At 35.1% G+C, this 17199-nt stretch overlaps 1 protein-coding gene and 1 pseudogene across 1 annotated transcript; both read right to left on the bottom strand.

Moving 5' to 3' along the window:
* Positions 1-239: 239 nt before the first annotated feature.
* Positions 240-8673, bottom strand: LOC133779802 (S-norcoclaurine synthase 1-like; annotated as a pseudogene).
* A 3996-nt stretch (positions 8674-12669) lies between these two features.
* Positions 12670-14460, bottom strand: LOC133833895 (S-norcoclaurine synthase 1-like). The gene is made up of 4 exons (XM_062263497.1): positions 14161-14460; positions 13694-13941; positions 13228-13552; positions 12670-12958 (listed from the first exon to the last, which is right to left on the bottom strand). The coding sequence occupies exons 1-4, from the start codon at positions 14419-14421 to the stop codon at positions 12719-12721; spliced, it is 1074 nt and encodes a 357-aa protein (XP_062119481.1). The 5' UTR covers positions 14422-14460; the 3' UTR covers positions 12670-12718.
* Positions 14461-17199: the final 2739 nt, after the last annotated feature.

The following is a 17199-nucleotide window of genomic DNA, read 5'->3' as shown; positions in this document are numbered from 1 at the left end:
CCAATCAGTAAAAATCCAGTGTACCGAGTCACTATAATTGTAACTATACATATGTTCGAGATTTTATAAGAGTTTGTATTAATAATAATTAATCATGTAATAAAACATGTAAACAACGCAATTTAATTAAACAAAATCACTTCTTGATAATGAAGAATTACTTAAAAAATGTGATTTTATAAGGAACATAAAGCCAACATGTTGACTATGAATGCACCTCAGACATGTTTCATCAGTACCTAATTGCCATTTTTCTTGATCTGCAAACCTTGTACATCATTTACTTGGAGTAGCAGAGTAGTGGCATCAGAATGTGGAGTGAGGCCCATTACTTTGTTAGCTTGCACACAAGGTAGGCAGTAATTCATTCTCTTCCCGTGTGTTCCATCCTCAAACTTACTAGGTAGTGTCTCAGAATTTAGCGATAGGTTCCTAGACATGAATTTCATTACACAAAGTGAAATTTTATGCAGTTCCCTTGGGTATTTGTCCAGGTTTTCTCTGACATTATCAGTGCAAAAATGATCATTTCAGGATCCAAATTTGGAAGGGTTTGTTTCTTTTAAGTATAACTACTTAATGTGTATCTATTTTGCATTAGCATATTCTGTTTTGTACGTAGGAAATACTGTAGATTAACTTTTACTTAAAAGAAATATGCTGAATAGGCCAAGATCTCATATTTCTCATACAGACAGGAAGAACTTGAAGGAAGAACATGTCTCCCCAGTCAAGCTTTTGCTCTTCAGACAGAACAAAGGCTTGGCCATTGTCAGAGATAATTAGCTGTACTAATTTCTTTTCTGTTATGTTTAGCATAGGATTAGTTATGACAGTTAATTATAGTTATGTTATTCTGTTTTACAGCTTGTCATATATACCAGCTGATATATCATCACTTGTAATGACCTTTTCTTGATAATAAGATTGAACAAAATTCTTTCTTAATTTCCTTTGTGCTATTACATGGTATCAGAGCTTTTTCTTTCTAACAATGGTGGATTCTTCCAACAATGGCGGTTCGTCTTTACCATCTCCTACCTCTACATCACAAAATCAAAATGCCTCTTTTCTTCCCAAAACCTCTTTAGTGACTTTCTCTCACTCTCTTTCTGTTCGATTAGATGAACATAACTATCTGCCATGGAAACATCAAGTTTATAATGCAATCAAAGGTAGTAGACTTCTCAAGCACCTTGATTCAACTCTCACTCCACCGAAGTACCTCACCACTGCAGATCGAGAGGCTGATCATGTTAGTGCAGAGTATGAGGATTGGGATCAACAGGACAACATCCTTGTCACTTGGCTTCTCTCCTCCATGTCTGAGAAGATTTTAACTCGAATGGTCAGATCTGAGACCACTGCACATATCTGGAATACACTCTGTGAATATTATGTTGCTCAGAATCAAGCCAAGATCGACCAATATAAAACAATGTTACGCAACACAAGGATGTCTGGTTCGCTAGATGATTATCTCTTGAAGATCAAGATAATCATTGATATCTTGGCTTCGATTGGCCGTGTTCTTACACCTCAGGATCACATTGAAGCAATTTTTAGCGGATTATCCAAGGACTATGAGGTTTTTATTACCTCTGTCAATACACGCACAGATGCATACTCAGTAGCTAAAATTGAAGCTCTCCTCATGTCCCGGGAAGTTCGAATTGAGAAAGGGAACAAAGAGATTGATGTTCATGATGGTGAAGCAAATCTCTCCCAGACGAAACTTCCCTTTGGCTTCTGAGGTTCTACCACTACTCCCCTTGCAAATCAAACTCTTCGCTCTACACCACCCTTTGCTAAAGGTGCTTACCCTAATTTCGGTGGTTACAAATTCTATGGAGGCTCTGGCTCTGGTATGGGATCACCAGGCTTTGTGCCTATGTTGTTTGGACCACAAAGCTACGGGCTAGGGTATGGACCACTTGGATTTGGACCATATTTTGGCTCTCAACTATTTCTGTCTGGGGCTCGTGGAGGACACTAAGCTGGTACCAGTCGTGGTTAGACATCCAACACTAGGGGAGCTGGACGTGGTCAGTTCACTGTTTGGGGAAACCACAGTGTCAATTATGTCACAAATCTAGCCACACGATAAAATAATGTTTTTATCGTTTTGATAAGTCATTTTCTAGTCCTGAGAGTTTCCAAGGGTTTCAAGGCAGTGCTGCTATGGCAGAAATGCAAGCTCTCTATGCTACTCCTGAGTGCGTTGTCGATCCTTGCTGGTATCCAGACTCGGGTGTGACTCATCATCTTACACCTGATGCTTCCAACTTGACCTATAGCACTGACTACAATGGACCACAGCAAATGCATATGGGGAATGGTACATGTTTACACATTAAACATATTGGCCAATCTATTTTCTCTTCTCCACTTATTTCTCAAACACTTACTTTAAATAACTTGCTTCATGTCCCTGCCATAACCAAAAATTTGCTTAGTGTGTCTCAGTTTGCTAATGACAACCACGTATTTTTTGAGTTTCATCCAAATTTTTGTTATGTCAAGGATCAGGCTACCTTGAAGACCTTACTGGTTGGGAAACTTGATATTCTATTCAATTAGGATGATTGGCAAGTGAGCAATCCAACTCTGAGTCTTCTGAAATTAGTTCTTCCAATGTCAATAATGTACAAAATGAAGCTTGTTATACTCATAAACTGTCTATGTCCAACTCTGATTTTTCCTCGTGGCATAATAGGCTAGGCCACCCTACTTCTCGAATTGTACAAACAGTCTTATCATCTTGTAATATCAAGCTTAATAATAAAAAGCATTTAGACTTGTGTGCAGCATGTTCTCTTGGTAAACATCATAAACTACCTTTTCCTATCTCTACCACAGTTTATACAGAACCATTGCAACTCTTACACTCGGATCTATGGGGTCCAGCACCTCATAGTTCTGCTAGTGGCTATAAGTATTACATTAGTTTTGTTGGTGCTTATTCCAAGCACACTTGGATATACATGCTTCGAACAAAATCTGAAGCATTGCCAACTTTCACTAGCTTTAAAGCCCAAGTAGAGCTTCAACTAGGGACAACAATTAAAGCTATTCAAACTGACTTGGGGGGGGGGGGGGGGTGTGAATATCGTGCATTTACTGATTTACTTCAATCCTCTAAGATTATTCATCGTGTTTCCTGCCCTCACACTCATGAGCAAAATGGTGTGGCGGAAAGGAAGCATAGACACATAGTGGAGACTGGGTTAACTCTCTTCGCTCAATCTTCTATGCCATTAAAGTATTGGGATGAAGCTTTTCGCACAGCAGTATTTCTCATAAATAGAATGCCTACCCCTCTCTTAGGACATGTCTCTCCACTTGAGCTTTTGTTTCATATCAAACCGGATTATTCCATGTTGAAAGTGTTTAGCTGCTTGTGTTATCCAAATTTAAGGCCCTATAATAAACATAAGTTGTCGATCTATTCCATGTGTCTTTGTTGGATATAGTCTCACACATAAGGGTTACAAATGTTTGGCTAAAGATGGTAGACTTTACATTTCCAGAGATGTTTTATTTGGTGAGTTTTCCTTTCCTTATTCACATGCTGCTCCTTTAAATGCTGGCCAGTGTTCCTCTGTTCAAAATTCTCAGTTCCAAACATATGCATTTCCACCTGTTCTTTCCAAACATATGCATTTCCAAACATATGCATTTCCAGTGTTCTTCAGCCTCTTTACCATCTGCTCTAGTATCTCCTTCTCATACGCAACCTGAGTCAGTTAATCCATGTTCTGGCCATAATGTTGCTAATGATTATGCACATTCTGTTATACCTGTTTCTACTAATGATTCTAATGCAGCTGTTCCTAATACTCATCCTGTAACGCCCTGGATAACCAAGACCGTTACACTGTATGTTTAAAATAGTGCAAGACTTGTTAATCAAGTCATTTAAACAAAGTGTGAATTCCATGTCATCAACAGATTAGGAATAAAAGATTTTAGTCATAAACAAGCTATTTTCGTTAAAAATGACAGTTTAATACATGGAAACTCAAAACAGGATTTAGACGTCTTAGTTACAACAAATTCCAAGAGTTACAAATAGTTCAAGCCACTCTAATGGCAAAATATACATTTTAGGTTTCCGTCCCTGTACAATTCCTCGACCGTGGCGGCCGAGCAGCTGATAATGTACACCTCGCCCCCAGAGCTCTCCAACTCATGGTTGATTCAACTTACCCTTGCCTTTACCTGCACCACGTAGCACCCGTGAGCCAAGGCCCAGCAAGAAAGCATGATAACATAGCAAGATCAACATCATCTATCAAGTATTTCACAATGCACAACTAGGAATTCAGCATTTCATAACATTTATCCAATCAGTGATATCACACAACAGATTAATAGTTTGTCATCCAAATCACGTTCATAACACAATATTCACAATCATAATCAACAGTTCATCACATCATCAAATGATATTCAGGGTCAGCGCCCTTAGTCGCACCCTCTATTTAATACATTGTCTTCGGCTCTCTTGGGCTGCCCCCAGTGTAATACTCACTGACTCCGGCCAGCTTAACCGAGCTCAGTGATAGATAAGCTGCCTCAGCTACCAGTGTCCGAGCCGCGCCCTATGCGCAAATATTGATTCCGACACTCTTAGGCCGGTTATCGCATGTCCCATGGCATAATAATACCACCTCATGACATGATATACAAGTGTAGGGAGCTCTTAGTCCCATCGTGTCCACATGGTTAATCACATTCACATAACAACGCATATAATCATAGGGAACACTTAGTCCCAACCTAGCCACATAAACAGGTGCAGCTTTCTTACCTTTGGCTTTCGAACGAGCTAGTTATAAGCGATGCTCCTTGAGCACGATCCGATCCCCGAGCCCTAGCTTAGCACCTAGTCACAACCAAGATAAAGGATACCATTAACAATCTTAAATGAGCTTCTAAACCAAGTTCTAGTCCTCGGAACATTGAACTTCACCAAATATGGTAAAAGACTCAACCCCGAGCACCCTAGGTTAAATTCCCAAGCCTAAATTCTCAAAATCCCAAAATCCCTTAAGCGCCGCGACATGGGCCATCCATGCCGCGGCATGGCCCCTGACAGAACCCTCCATGGGCACAAAAACAGGTAAGGGTCGCGGCATTGCTTGGACCATGCCACGGCCCGCCCTCCTTCCTCAGCGTGCAACAACTTCGAAGGGCCGTGGCTCACCAAGAACCATGCCGCGGCTCGACCCTTTGAACCCAGAAAAATCCACTATTTTCAATCTCTAAACCTCACCTTAAGCCATCCCAAAGCCCCCAACTCAAAACCAATTAATAATAACAACATTAGAATGATTTAGACAACACAACCCAACCAAAAAATCCAGTCTAAGACTCACCAAAATCCCAATTCCAACCTCTGAAATTTCAAACCCACACAACTCAAAACCAGCCATGAAAACTCTCAAATTCAGCCATCAAACTTCAAATTAATCCTTACCTCAGCTGTAGAATCGTTTCTCCAAGAGTCCCCTGACCTATCTTCAAAGTTTCAAGCCCCAATTTCCACCTTAAATGCCAAAACCACAAATATTCAAAACTCAGCCATTTTTCTTAAAGTTCCTAACCACATAACAGAAATCAATGCTTACCTTGGCTCTAATTCAGTCCTTGATTAGTTCTTGAGCTAATCCTCTAGCTTATCCCCTTAAATTCCCAGAAATCAGCTGGTTTCCCTTTACAAAATCTGAGTTTTCTTCCTTAAGAGGGAGAGGAAAGAGAGAGAGAAGGGAGAGAAGGCTGAGAGGTCGGTTTACATTTTCTATCTAGTATTTTCTAAGTCTTTCCAAGTATATCCTTAGGTTGTTAGACTAATCCCAAAGCTTGGGGTACCGGAAATATCCCCGAGGGCAAAGTAGTAAAATTCCCCAGTACTCCCGCCTAAACATTCTAACCTCAAATATATCTCCATATATTTATTTTCATCACCCGATATACCAAATCACTACACGATACCTAAAGTACCCCTGACTTGCCCAAAGTCAAGCATTAAGCCCCGTTGTGACTTTCCTGCTATCTAGCTCCCTAGGATCGCCCCAAGTCACCGGCTGCATATTTATCCACATAATAATGTGGTTCTCACATATTTCACATATATATATATATATCCACATAATAATGTGGTCTCAACAATTTATCACACACAATTACGTTTATGCCCTAACGGGCCAAAATTACGATTAAGCCCTTACCAGTCGAACAGGGCCCGCATGCTCACCCAATACTCATAAACATGCATCCTCACACTATTGATTCACATAACCTCCAATTATGCCCTCCCGGCACACTAATCAAGGTCCTTAAGCCTTATTAGTAATTTTGGGTCGTTACACATCCAATGCAAACTCGGGCCAAGTCAGGCATTCGGAAACCATGAGTTCTTGCTGCCACTCTTGAGCCTTCCTTGGTTAAAGCTACGCTTTCAAGTCCACAATGGACATCTGCTATGCACACTGAGTTTAAAGCTTTACAAAGCAATAATTCCTGGAGTTTGGTTGATTTACCTCCTGGCCGATCCCCCATTGGTTGCAAATGGGTGTTCCGAGTTAAAGAAAATGCCGATGGTTCTATTTCTAAGTACAAAGCGAGACTTGTGGCCAAAGGCTTCCACCAACAAGCAGGTTTTGACTATAGTGAGACTTTTAGTCCAGTTGTAAAACCAGTGACAATTAGAGTAGTCCTTACTCTAGCCATTTCCAAAGGTTGGAAAGTTATGCAACTTGATGTCAATAATGCGTTCTTAAATGGTTATTTGAATGAGGACATTCACATGATTCAACCACTAGGGTTCATAAATTCATCCTCTCCAACCAAAGTGTGCAAACTTCACAAAGCTTTATATGGATTAAAGCAAGCACCAAGAGCATGGTTTGAAAAGTTGTCTAATGCTCTCACTAGATTTGGTTTTGTCTCAGCTAAAGTAGACCACTCCTTGTTTATTCATGCTACTTCTACTCATACCATTTATGTCCTGCTTTATGTTGATGACATTTTGGTGGTTGGCAACGGTGATCAACTTGTTACTTCTTTGGTTCATGATCTAAGTCATGTGTTTGCCTTAAAGGATCTTGGTATTGTTGACTATTTCTTGGGTATCCAGGTCCTTCATACATCAGATGGTATACTTTTATCTCAAAGAAAATATTTGCAAGATCTCCTTTGTAAAGCTAAAATGCAAGGTGTTAAGACTCAAAGTACTCCTATGAATAGTGGTATTCGTCTCTCATCCTATGGTAGTGATCCGGTTCTTGATCCTACTCTTTATCGGTCTATTGTAGGTGGTTTACAGTATGCTACGATTACTCAACCTGATCTTGCTTATAGTGTTAATAAGGTCTGCCAGTTTATGCATTCTCCCCTGCAATCTCATTGGGTTGCTGTCAAACGAATTTTAAGGTACTTGGCTGGTACCTTAGATTTTGGCTTACACTTGCGTCCAGCTGCAACTCTGTCCTTAGAAGCTTTCTGTGATGCTGATTGGGCATCTGATCCTGATGATAGGCGTTCCACTACTGGGTTCTGTGTCTATCTTGGTGACAACCTTGTTGCTTGGCAGTCCAAAAAGCAGAGTACAATATCTCGTTCCTCCACATAAGCAGAATTATGTAGCCTTGCTACTGTTGTGTCTGAAATTGCTTGGATTCAATCACTCCTTACTGAGTTACATGTTTCTGTGGTTGGTCTTCCTTCTATTTGGTGTGACAATCTCAGTTCTGTCATGTTGGCTGTTAATCAGATTCTTCATGCTTGGACTAAGCATATTGAAATAGATTTCTACTTCGTGAGGGACAAAGTGCTTCAAAGACAGATTCAAGTGCATCATGTACCAGCTGACCATCAAGTTGTTGACTGTTTAACAAAGCCTATCTCCAGCTCTCGTTTTGCCTTGCTTAGAGACAAACTAAGTGTTGTCTCAGCCTCCACACTTAGTTTGAGGGGGGTTGTCAGAGATAATTAGCTGTACTAATTCCTTTTCTGTTATGTTTAGCATATGATTAGTTATGACAGTTAGTTATAGTTCTGTTATTATGTTTTACAACTTGTCATATATACCAGCTGATTTATCATCACTTGTAATGACCTTTTCTTGATAATAAGATTGAACAGAATTCTTTCTCAATTTCCTTTGTGCTATTACAGCCATAGCCTTCAACACGGGTTGGCTGCTGTGCATAAGTTTTTTTCTTCTCTAATGGCAGTTTGAAGAATTCTTCTGCATCAATCTTCATATTCTCAATGACTTCCTCTAGAACCCCATGGTTGATTAACTGCCTCATCATTGAAATTACTCATGATCAAATTGTGCCCCATTTGAGGCAAACTTTTATACAGGACCCTTCAACTGAGTTTTAGTAAATGTTTCCTTATCAGACACTCAAGTTGTGTGAGAATACCTAAAGGAATCCCCAGTCTTTACAAGCTAAAAGGAGCTTTGCCAATTCATCATGGTGCGTTGGATCAAGTAGTTTGGTCATATCGATTACTGGCAGCTCAAGTGTTTCTAGGACAAAACTAGATCGACTTCCACTTCATTCCAGAGATAGCAAGGTGGGATTTCTGTGGGGTTTTTGAAGCTAGTTCTTGAACATTCTCAACTGGGAGAGATCCACCGTAGTCAACCCTAGTCTCCATTTCTCTTTAGTACAGATAAGAACATATAAGGTTGCCAGAAATCTTTGGAATCAATGCTACTTTTTTATTAGGGGAATGACATGTCCTTATATATTATATTAGGTTGAGAGTTGTAAATATTGGCATTTTACTTTTTCAAGCCCCTTTTTTTGTTGGTTTTTTTTCTAGCCATTTCTATTTAATTAATTAATTCATGATAAAATATTTATTTTTGTCACCAAGTTCAAGTCGGGGGCATCTTTAACCCCAATGGCCAAGCACCAAGAGCAGATCTTGATGGAAATCAGAGAACGAGGATATGGCTCAAGTAATGTGACTTCCACCGGTACCATGGACATACAACAACCAACTACCTCCAGCTTAAGAATTAGATTGAGAAGCTATTCCAAGACAGACTACTCCAAGGCTACGTCGAAAGGGTCATGACCAAGCGAGATGACAAGATGTAGAGTCCAAGAACTTTACTTAGCTAGTTAGATAGTAGTATAATAGTAATAATAGTATTATCTTTATGACTGTGGATTTTTGGTTCAGACCGGGATTTATTTGGACACTCATAGTAGTACTTGTAGATTTTCTAAGTTTAACCTATAGTTTAAGAATATTAATTTTAACTTAAGGTTTGATTAATATGACTGATATTGAGGATACTATTTAGTATACTATAAGGTTTAAATAAGAACCAATAGGATTATAGCACATGTTATGTATGGGTTATTAATGATTAAGTATTTTGAGGATTAAATTTATTAAGGGTAAAGTTTAAATTCTCTAGGGTCAGTCAGCAGCTTTGAAAACGTTTGAGGGCTTAGTCAAGGCTGTTTACTCAATTCAAATTAAGCTAAAAATGTGTAATTTCGTGTTTAAATAATCAGCGTATGCCGATATATCGCAGCTATAGGGGGCGATATATCGCAGCACGAAGATATGAAAAACTCGAAACGATGCACGATTGCCTCGGGCATACTGGCCCAGGCGATATATTGCCTACAGGGGGCGATATATCGCCCCTTCTCAACACATTTTGAAAGTTTTCAAAATCATTTCCCATTCAAACCTTCAACCTCTTGATAAGTCCAGCATCTTTTTGAACGAGTCTTCAGCCTCTGCTGAACGATAATTCAAATTATTTTCACTTAAAAAGCCATTATTTTTATTCAAGTTAAATGAGATCTTTTCATTCCTAAACTCTATAAATAGGACCTAGTACCCAACCATTATTCATCTCTATTACTCTAAGTTCAGAGGCTGCAAGTTGCTAGGTGAGTGTGAGAGTGTAAACACTTGGGTTGGGAATCATAAGCTCGATCATTATAAGCTTATCAAACACTTGGGAAGTGAGGTTTTATAGCATTTCGGTTCAAGGTTTAGATTGGTCTTACAAGTCTTCAAGGTATTTCCACACTCTAGTTCATTGGTATTATTTTATTTAAGTTCTCATAGTCTTCTACTCAGCCTTCTAACCTTATTCTTATTTTGGTTAGGAAATCTAAGTTCTTGAGCACAAGGTTTTGGTAAGTATATTTTAATAGTATAGTTCCTTCATCTCTTTTTCTTCAATAGACTTACCCTTTCATAAATGGTTTTTAGGAGTGTTCCAAAGTCCCAACTCTGTCCTCATATCCCGGTATTTTTGGTAAGGAAAATAGGATAGAATTTATGTGTAATATGCTTTTATATGTTATCTTATGTTTTTTATGTTATGAAATATGTTATGATTGAGTATGTTTGTAGGCTTGGGCATATGACTTGCTTAGCTAGCAAGACCCCACTAATCTAATGGGCATATGACTTGTTTAGTCTATGGGACCCCAAGTAATAATGGCCATTATAGTATGTATGTGACATAAGTGTTATAGTATGCTTTATGTTACCTTATGAATTTTATGTGTATGGACTATGTGTTAGATTTTCATTGCTGGGCATTAGGCTCACTCATTTTTGTTTATATGTGCAGGAAAATAGTCTTAGTGGCGGGAAAGGTTCTTGGAAGCTTGGAGAATGTGTATTGAGGTGAAATGGATTCAAGAGCCGAGCGTTCGATTCGAGGATGTAGTTTTGTTTCTTATGGTTTTTACATGTATTTTACGCATTTTATTATGTAAATCTCTTTTTAATTATGTCATGTTTTGGTTTTAAAACAATGGGATCTCATATCCTACTTCATATTTTATGTAAGGTACATCTTTATTTTTTTACAAGTTTCTTCATAAAGTTATGGTATTTTCTCTTGTAAGTTTTATTAAGGATTAGTGTTTATGTATAGTTTTCGTTAATGGTTCATAAGTCTAGAGTAGTTGGGTCATTACACAAGATAAGAACAGGGAGTGTGACCCCAAACACAGCTTCCTAAGAGCACTTCTAATGGATGAGCTAAAATGTATCATTCTTTATAATATAGAAAAAAAATAGTTAAGTAGTCTTCCAACAGGTGATGTAAAGTTATATTTTTTTACCTAAATGAATAGTATTTCTCTATAGGTAGTGAAATACTATTCATTAAGCTATAAATATTTTATTATTTTTTTTATAAACTTTTGTATAAATATGAGTGTGATACTATTATATTTAATTATTTTATTTCTTAAAATGAATAAAATATTTTAAAAAATATAATATATAAATGATGTAGAGAAAAAATAGAGAAGTAGATGTATGGTATAATGTAAAAGCTTGAGGTAAATTATAAAAATGTATATTTTGTAATACACTTTCTCTATAATATTTAGCTAAAACTCATAAAACATCTTCCATTAGCTCCTTTGTACATATATTTATAATAACTATGCATAAACTCCAATTAATACATATCTACATTTACATAATATTTACATATCATTTATATAATATTTTAATATTATTATTTTTTTATAAGCTTTCTCTCTCCATTTGGCATATATTTATTACTTCTTTTTTCTTTTTTAATTATTTTATTTTACTTTAAGTAATAAAATATATTTAAAAATATAATATTTAAATGATATAGAGAAATATATAGAGAAGCCGATGTATGGTATAATTTAAAACTTAAAAGTAAAATTAAAAATGTATGTTTTGATTAAGTATTTTAAAGGATAGAGTAGAATACCCACTTCAATGTTCTAACAATTTTTGAAGATCTAGCTACTCCTGTGCTTGTCAATCCAAGGCTTTAGCCTCATGCCACTGGGTGTACTTGTTCAAATCTCGAGGCACATCGCCAGACCCAAGGCACAACGTCACATTCGCTTCTACACACTCATAGTTTATGTTACGAAACATAATTGGGAGAATATATGGGGATAGTTTATCATGTCAGATATAAAATTTAATTCCCTTTCATTCTCTGTACTTGAAGTTTACATAATATTTACATATCATTTATATAATATTTTAATATTATTATTTTTTTATAAGCTTTCTCTCTCCATTTAGTATATATTTATTATTTCTTTTTTCTTTTTTAATTATTTTATTTTACTTTAAGTAATAAAATATATTTAAAATATAATATTTAAATGATATAGAGAAATATATAGAGAAGCCGATGTATGGTATAATGTAAAACTTAAAAGTAAAATTAAAAATGTATGTTTTGATTAAGTATTTTAAAGGATAGAGTAGAATACCCACTTCAATGTTCTAACAATTTTTGAAGATCTAGCTACTCCTGTGCTTGTCAATCCAAGGCTTTAGCCTCATCCCACTGGGTGTACTTGTTCAAATCTCGAGGCACATCGCCAGACCCAAGGCGCAACGTCACATTCGCTTCTACACACTCATAATTTATGTTACGAAACATAATTGGGAGAATATATGGGGATAGTCTATCATGTCAGATATAAAATTTAATTCCCTTTCATTCTCTGTACTTGAAGTTTGAAAGGCTCTTTGGTGATTATGATTATCACTTGCTTTTGAGGTAAGGGAAAGACAAAAAAAAAAAAAACTTTATGCAACTGCAATTTCAAATCATGGAACAAACTTGATTAACAACATTGAAGCCAAAAGAGAAAATGAGACAGTGATTATTGTACAAAGTAATAGCATGTGCTGTTTTGAGCCACTACTCCTTCAGGCAATGTACATGGCTTTTACCATCAAGCTTTTTCCTGAACACAAATCTGAGGTAATCCTCTGTGCTAATTGATTTATAGTTAGCCTTACTCTTTTTTACCAGATCTGGTAAAGGGCCAATAATGCCTTTGGTATGTGTACCATGAAATGCAGCAATGGAAAGACGTTGCTTCTCTGGGTTCACAACAGCTCTGTGCTCTACGCTCTTGTACTCCCCATTGCTCATTATCTGCATACATGGTTGTACAGTTGTGTTAAGAGCATTTATTCATAATAGTTGACTTTGGCTGTTATTGATTTTAAAATAGGATGTATATCAATGTTTGGACAAGTTCTAAACTATATCATTTTTTTATATAGCTAATGAGTATTGAGCAATGTGGTTACAAATTTGTCACATCACTTGGTGAAAAAATACAGTATAGAAAAATTAATAAACTCAACTTTGTTAATCCTCTTTCTAGCATTTTCAGTATGACACAATCATTGTTACTTTACCTCAATGACGTCACCGATGTTGACGATGAATGCATCTGGGACAGGTTTGACTAGGATCCACTTGCCATTTTTCTTGATCTGCAAACCTTGTACATCATTTACTTGGAGCAGCAGAGTCAATCCAGTGGCATCAGAATGTGGAGTGAGGCCCATTACTTTGTTAGCTTGAACACAAGGTGGGTAGAAATTTATTCTGATCCCTTGTCTTCCATCCTCAAAGTTACTAGTAAGTGTCTCTGAATTTAGTCCCAGGTTCCTAGAAATGAATTTCAATAAGAAAAGTGCAACTTTCTGCAGCTCCCTTGAGTATTTGTCCAGGTTTTCTCTGAAATTTTCAGTGCATAAAGGATCATGTCAGGATCTAAGTTTGGAAGGGTTTGTTTCTTATAACCACTTCATCTGTTGTTATTTGGCATTTGCATATTTTTGTTTTGTACGTAGGAATTTAATGAAGATTAACTTTTACCTAAAAGAAATAGGCTGATTAGGCCAGGATCTCATATTTCTCATGGAGACAGGAAGAGCTTGAAGGTAGAACATGTCTCCCCAGTCAAGCTTTTGCTCTTCAGACAGAACAAAGGCATGGCCATAGCCTTCAAGACTGTTTGGCTTCTGTGCATAATCATTTTTCTTCTCTAATGGCATATTGAAGAATTCTTCTGTGTCAATCTTTATGTTCTCAATGACTTCCTCTGGAACCCCATGATTGATTAACTGCATTGCATCCATCATCATACAATTATTCATGATCAAATTGTGCCCCATTAGAGGTAAATTAGTGGTCAACTTTTACAGGAACCTACAACTGAAAAATTTGACAAAGAATTCGTTACCTCATCTCTGATAATGAGTTAGAAGACATTAAAAAGCTGTAAACAAAATTGGTCCTATTAGCTGTTACTTTTGTAGTTTTATTAAGGTGTGGGATAATACCTGAAAGAATCCCCAGTCTTTACAAGTTAAATGGAGTTTTGCCAATTCATCATGGTGCAATGGATGTCGGTCATCCAGTAGTTTTGTCATATTGATTACAGGCAGCTCAAGTGATTCTAGAACAGAAATTGGATCGAGTTCAGCTTCTGGCCGGACATAGCGAGGTGGGATTTTAGTCTGGTTCTTTGAAGCCAATTCTTGAACATTCTCAACTGGGAGAGAACCTCCGTAGTCAAAGCTCAAAAGCTCCTGAGTCTCCATTTCTCTTTGGTGCAGGTAAGATCACCAGACATCTTTGGAATCAAGACTACTTTTATTTGCACAATTATTGGGTGATTATAATAGTCAAAGTAATGGCATGTGCTTATATAATATTATACTTGAATGTCAGCACCACCAAGGAAAGAAATTATTATAATAATTTTTTCTCCATCCACCTTGTGTTCAAGCTAACAGAGTGATAGGCCTCAAAGGGGTCATATTTGAGCTACCGACTTGTGTCAACTAATTTTTGTTGATAATTTGAATATTCATTATCAACACACGATTTGGGTTTTAGATGGAGTTTAAGATGAAGGCCAAGACATTTTAATAACTTGGTGATAACTAATAATTATGGCATGTTTTACTTGTGGTCAGAAATGAAAGGATGTAAATTATGTGTAATAAAATTGATTAAGGAACTGAAGTATTGCTATTGCAGCATAAGATTTTAGAAGGGAAACATGAAACATAAAGATCACATTTGTAGCAGTAGCTATCTTCGACATATTTATTAGATTGTTTTTAAATTGGATATGAAGCTCAATAAATATAGACTACTCTTAAGCAGAACATAAATACATACTAAAAATATTTTCAAATTGAAGTTGGGAGAGTTTTGCAAATGACCAACAGGGAAATAAAGAAAGTACTGAGAGCATATGTATATGCTGCAACTTGAAGTTATTTATTAGTGATCAGACCGCTTGGTAAATAAAAAAGATGACATCAATCTAAAAAAAAGTTAATTTTTTATTTTATTTTATACCAAATCTTAATACGTGAAAATTTTAAAAATTAGGCATATTTTTAATTAAATTATAAAATATTAGTTTTTAATTGAAAATATTAATTTGTGAAATATTATTTTATACAATTTGCCATTTTTATATTTATTTTGATCAAATTTGGGATAAGGCTAATCAGACCCACGCCCAAAGACCCCAAGTTAATAGAGCCCATTTTTTTCTATAAAAAAGATCATAAATTTTCAAATATATAATTTTATATGTTATATTTTATAACAATAGTACATTTTTCATTGGGCCACTACAAAGTCAGTATATAAAAATATCATATTTAATGAAAACATTATTATGCAAATAATCCTTTTCAAATGAAATTTTTAAAAATCTTAATTGTTTAAGGGAGTTTTTTTTTAAAATATGGCTTTTATGCTATTAATGTGTAAAAATATAAGAATTATATTTTTCTTAATTTGTATGGGAAATTTTATAAAAGAAAAAATTAACATATGAGAAACACAATTAGTAACTAACTAAAATATGAAAGCTAAATTTAAACCAAAACAATTTTTTTTTTCCTTCATTTTTTTATTATTTTTTTCTTTCTTTTTTTACTTATTTTTTCTTCCATTTTTTCCTTTTTTCTTTTTTTTTTTCTATCAATTTTTCCCTTCATTTTTTTTCTTTTCATTTTTCGATTGTTTTTCTTCTTCTTGTTCTTCTTTTCTTTTTTCATTTTTATTCTAGTTTTTTCTTTCATTTGTATTGTTTTGTCTTTTTGTTCATATTTTTTGAGTTTTCTTTCTTTTTTTTTTTCATTTTTTTCCTTCTATCTTTTCTTCATTTTTTTTATTTATTATTTTCTCCGACCATTTTCTTTCTTTCTTTTTCTCTTCCTCCATTTTCTTTTTTTTTTCTACCAATTTTTTCCTTTATCTTTTTTTTTTCCCTATTTTTCAATTATTTTTCTTCTTCTTCTTCCTCTTCTCATTTTTATTCATTCATTTGTTTTTTTTCCATTTCTTTTCCTTCATCATTTCTGTTGTTTTTTTCTTTTCATTTTTTTTAGTTTTATTTCATCTATTTTTTCCATTTTTTTCTTCCATTTTTTTTTCTTTTTTCTACTTATTCTTTTCTCCTTTAATTTTTTTTTTTCACACATATATTTTAACATTACATAATTATTTTACTATTTTATTATTATAATTTTTGTTATAGTTTTTTCCACTATATGTAAAAAAAAAACAAATCAATTTTTTTTCAGCATTTTCTTTTTACTGTAACCCTTTTAGGAACATTTAAATTTGGAAAGAAAAATAAAAAACTATGAAAACTTGAATGTGTAATTGGTTACCCTGATGGGAACATTCAAATCAAGAAAAAATATTATATGAAAATGTGAATGGGTAACCAATTATCCTAGTGGGAACATCCAAATCTGAAGAAAAAAAAATACGTATGAAAACTTGAATGGGTAACTAGTAACCCTGATAGGAACATCCATCAAATCTAAAGAAGAAAAAAATCTGATGAAAATGTGAATGAGTAACCAGTTATCACAGTAAGAACATCCAAATTTACAAACAAAAATAGGTATGAAAACTTGAATGGGTAACCAGTAACTCTGATAGGAATATTCAAATTTGGAAAGAAAAAAATAGATATGAAAAACATGAATGGGTAACCAGTTACCGTGATGTAGACATTCAAATTTGAAAAAAAAATCCTGATATGAAAATGTAAATGAGTACCTGGTTACTCTGATGACATCATCCAAATTTGAAAAGAAAAATCATATACGAAAATATGATTGTTATTAGTTACTTAACCCAAACAAGAAAAAAATAGTCATGATCTTTAAAAATATGTAAAAAAAAGTTAGAACAAAAAGATTGATTTGATTTTTTTATGTATAGTAAAAAAAATAAATACAATAATAAAAAATGATAATAAATAATAAAATATTTTGAGATGAAGGGAGACGACTTAATTAATTTTTACGTAACTTTCAAATTTCAATCAAGTAACTAGT

Source organism: Humulus lupulus, chromosome 5, assembly GCF_963169125.1.
Source record: "Humulus lupulus chromosome 5, drHumLupu1.1, whole genome shotgun sequence".
Lineage (NCBI taxonomy): Eukaryota > Viridiplantae > Streptophyta > Magnoliopsida > Rosales > Cannabaceae > Humulus > Humulus lupulus.
Note: the sequence above shows the minus strand (reverse complement) of the source record. Positions and strands in the feature narration are given on the sequence as shown.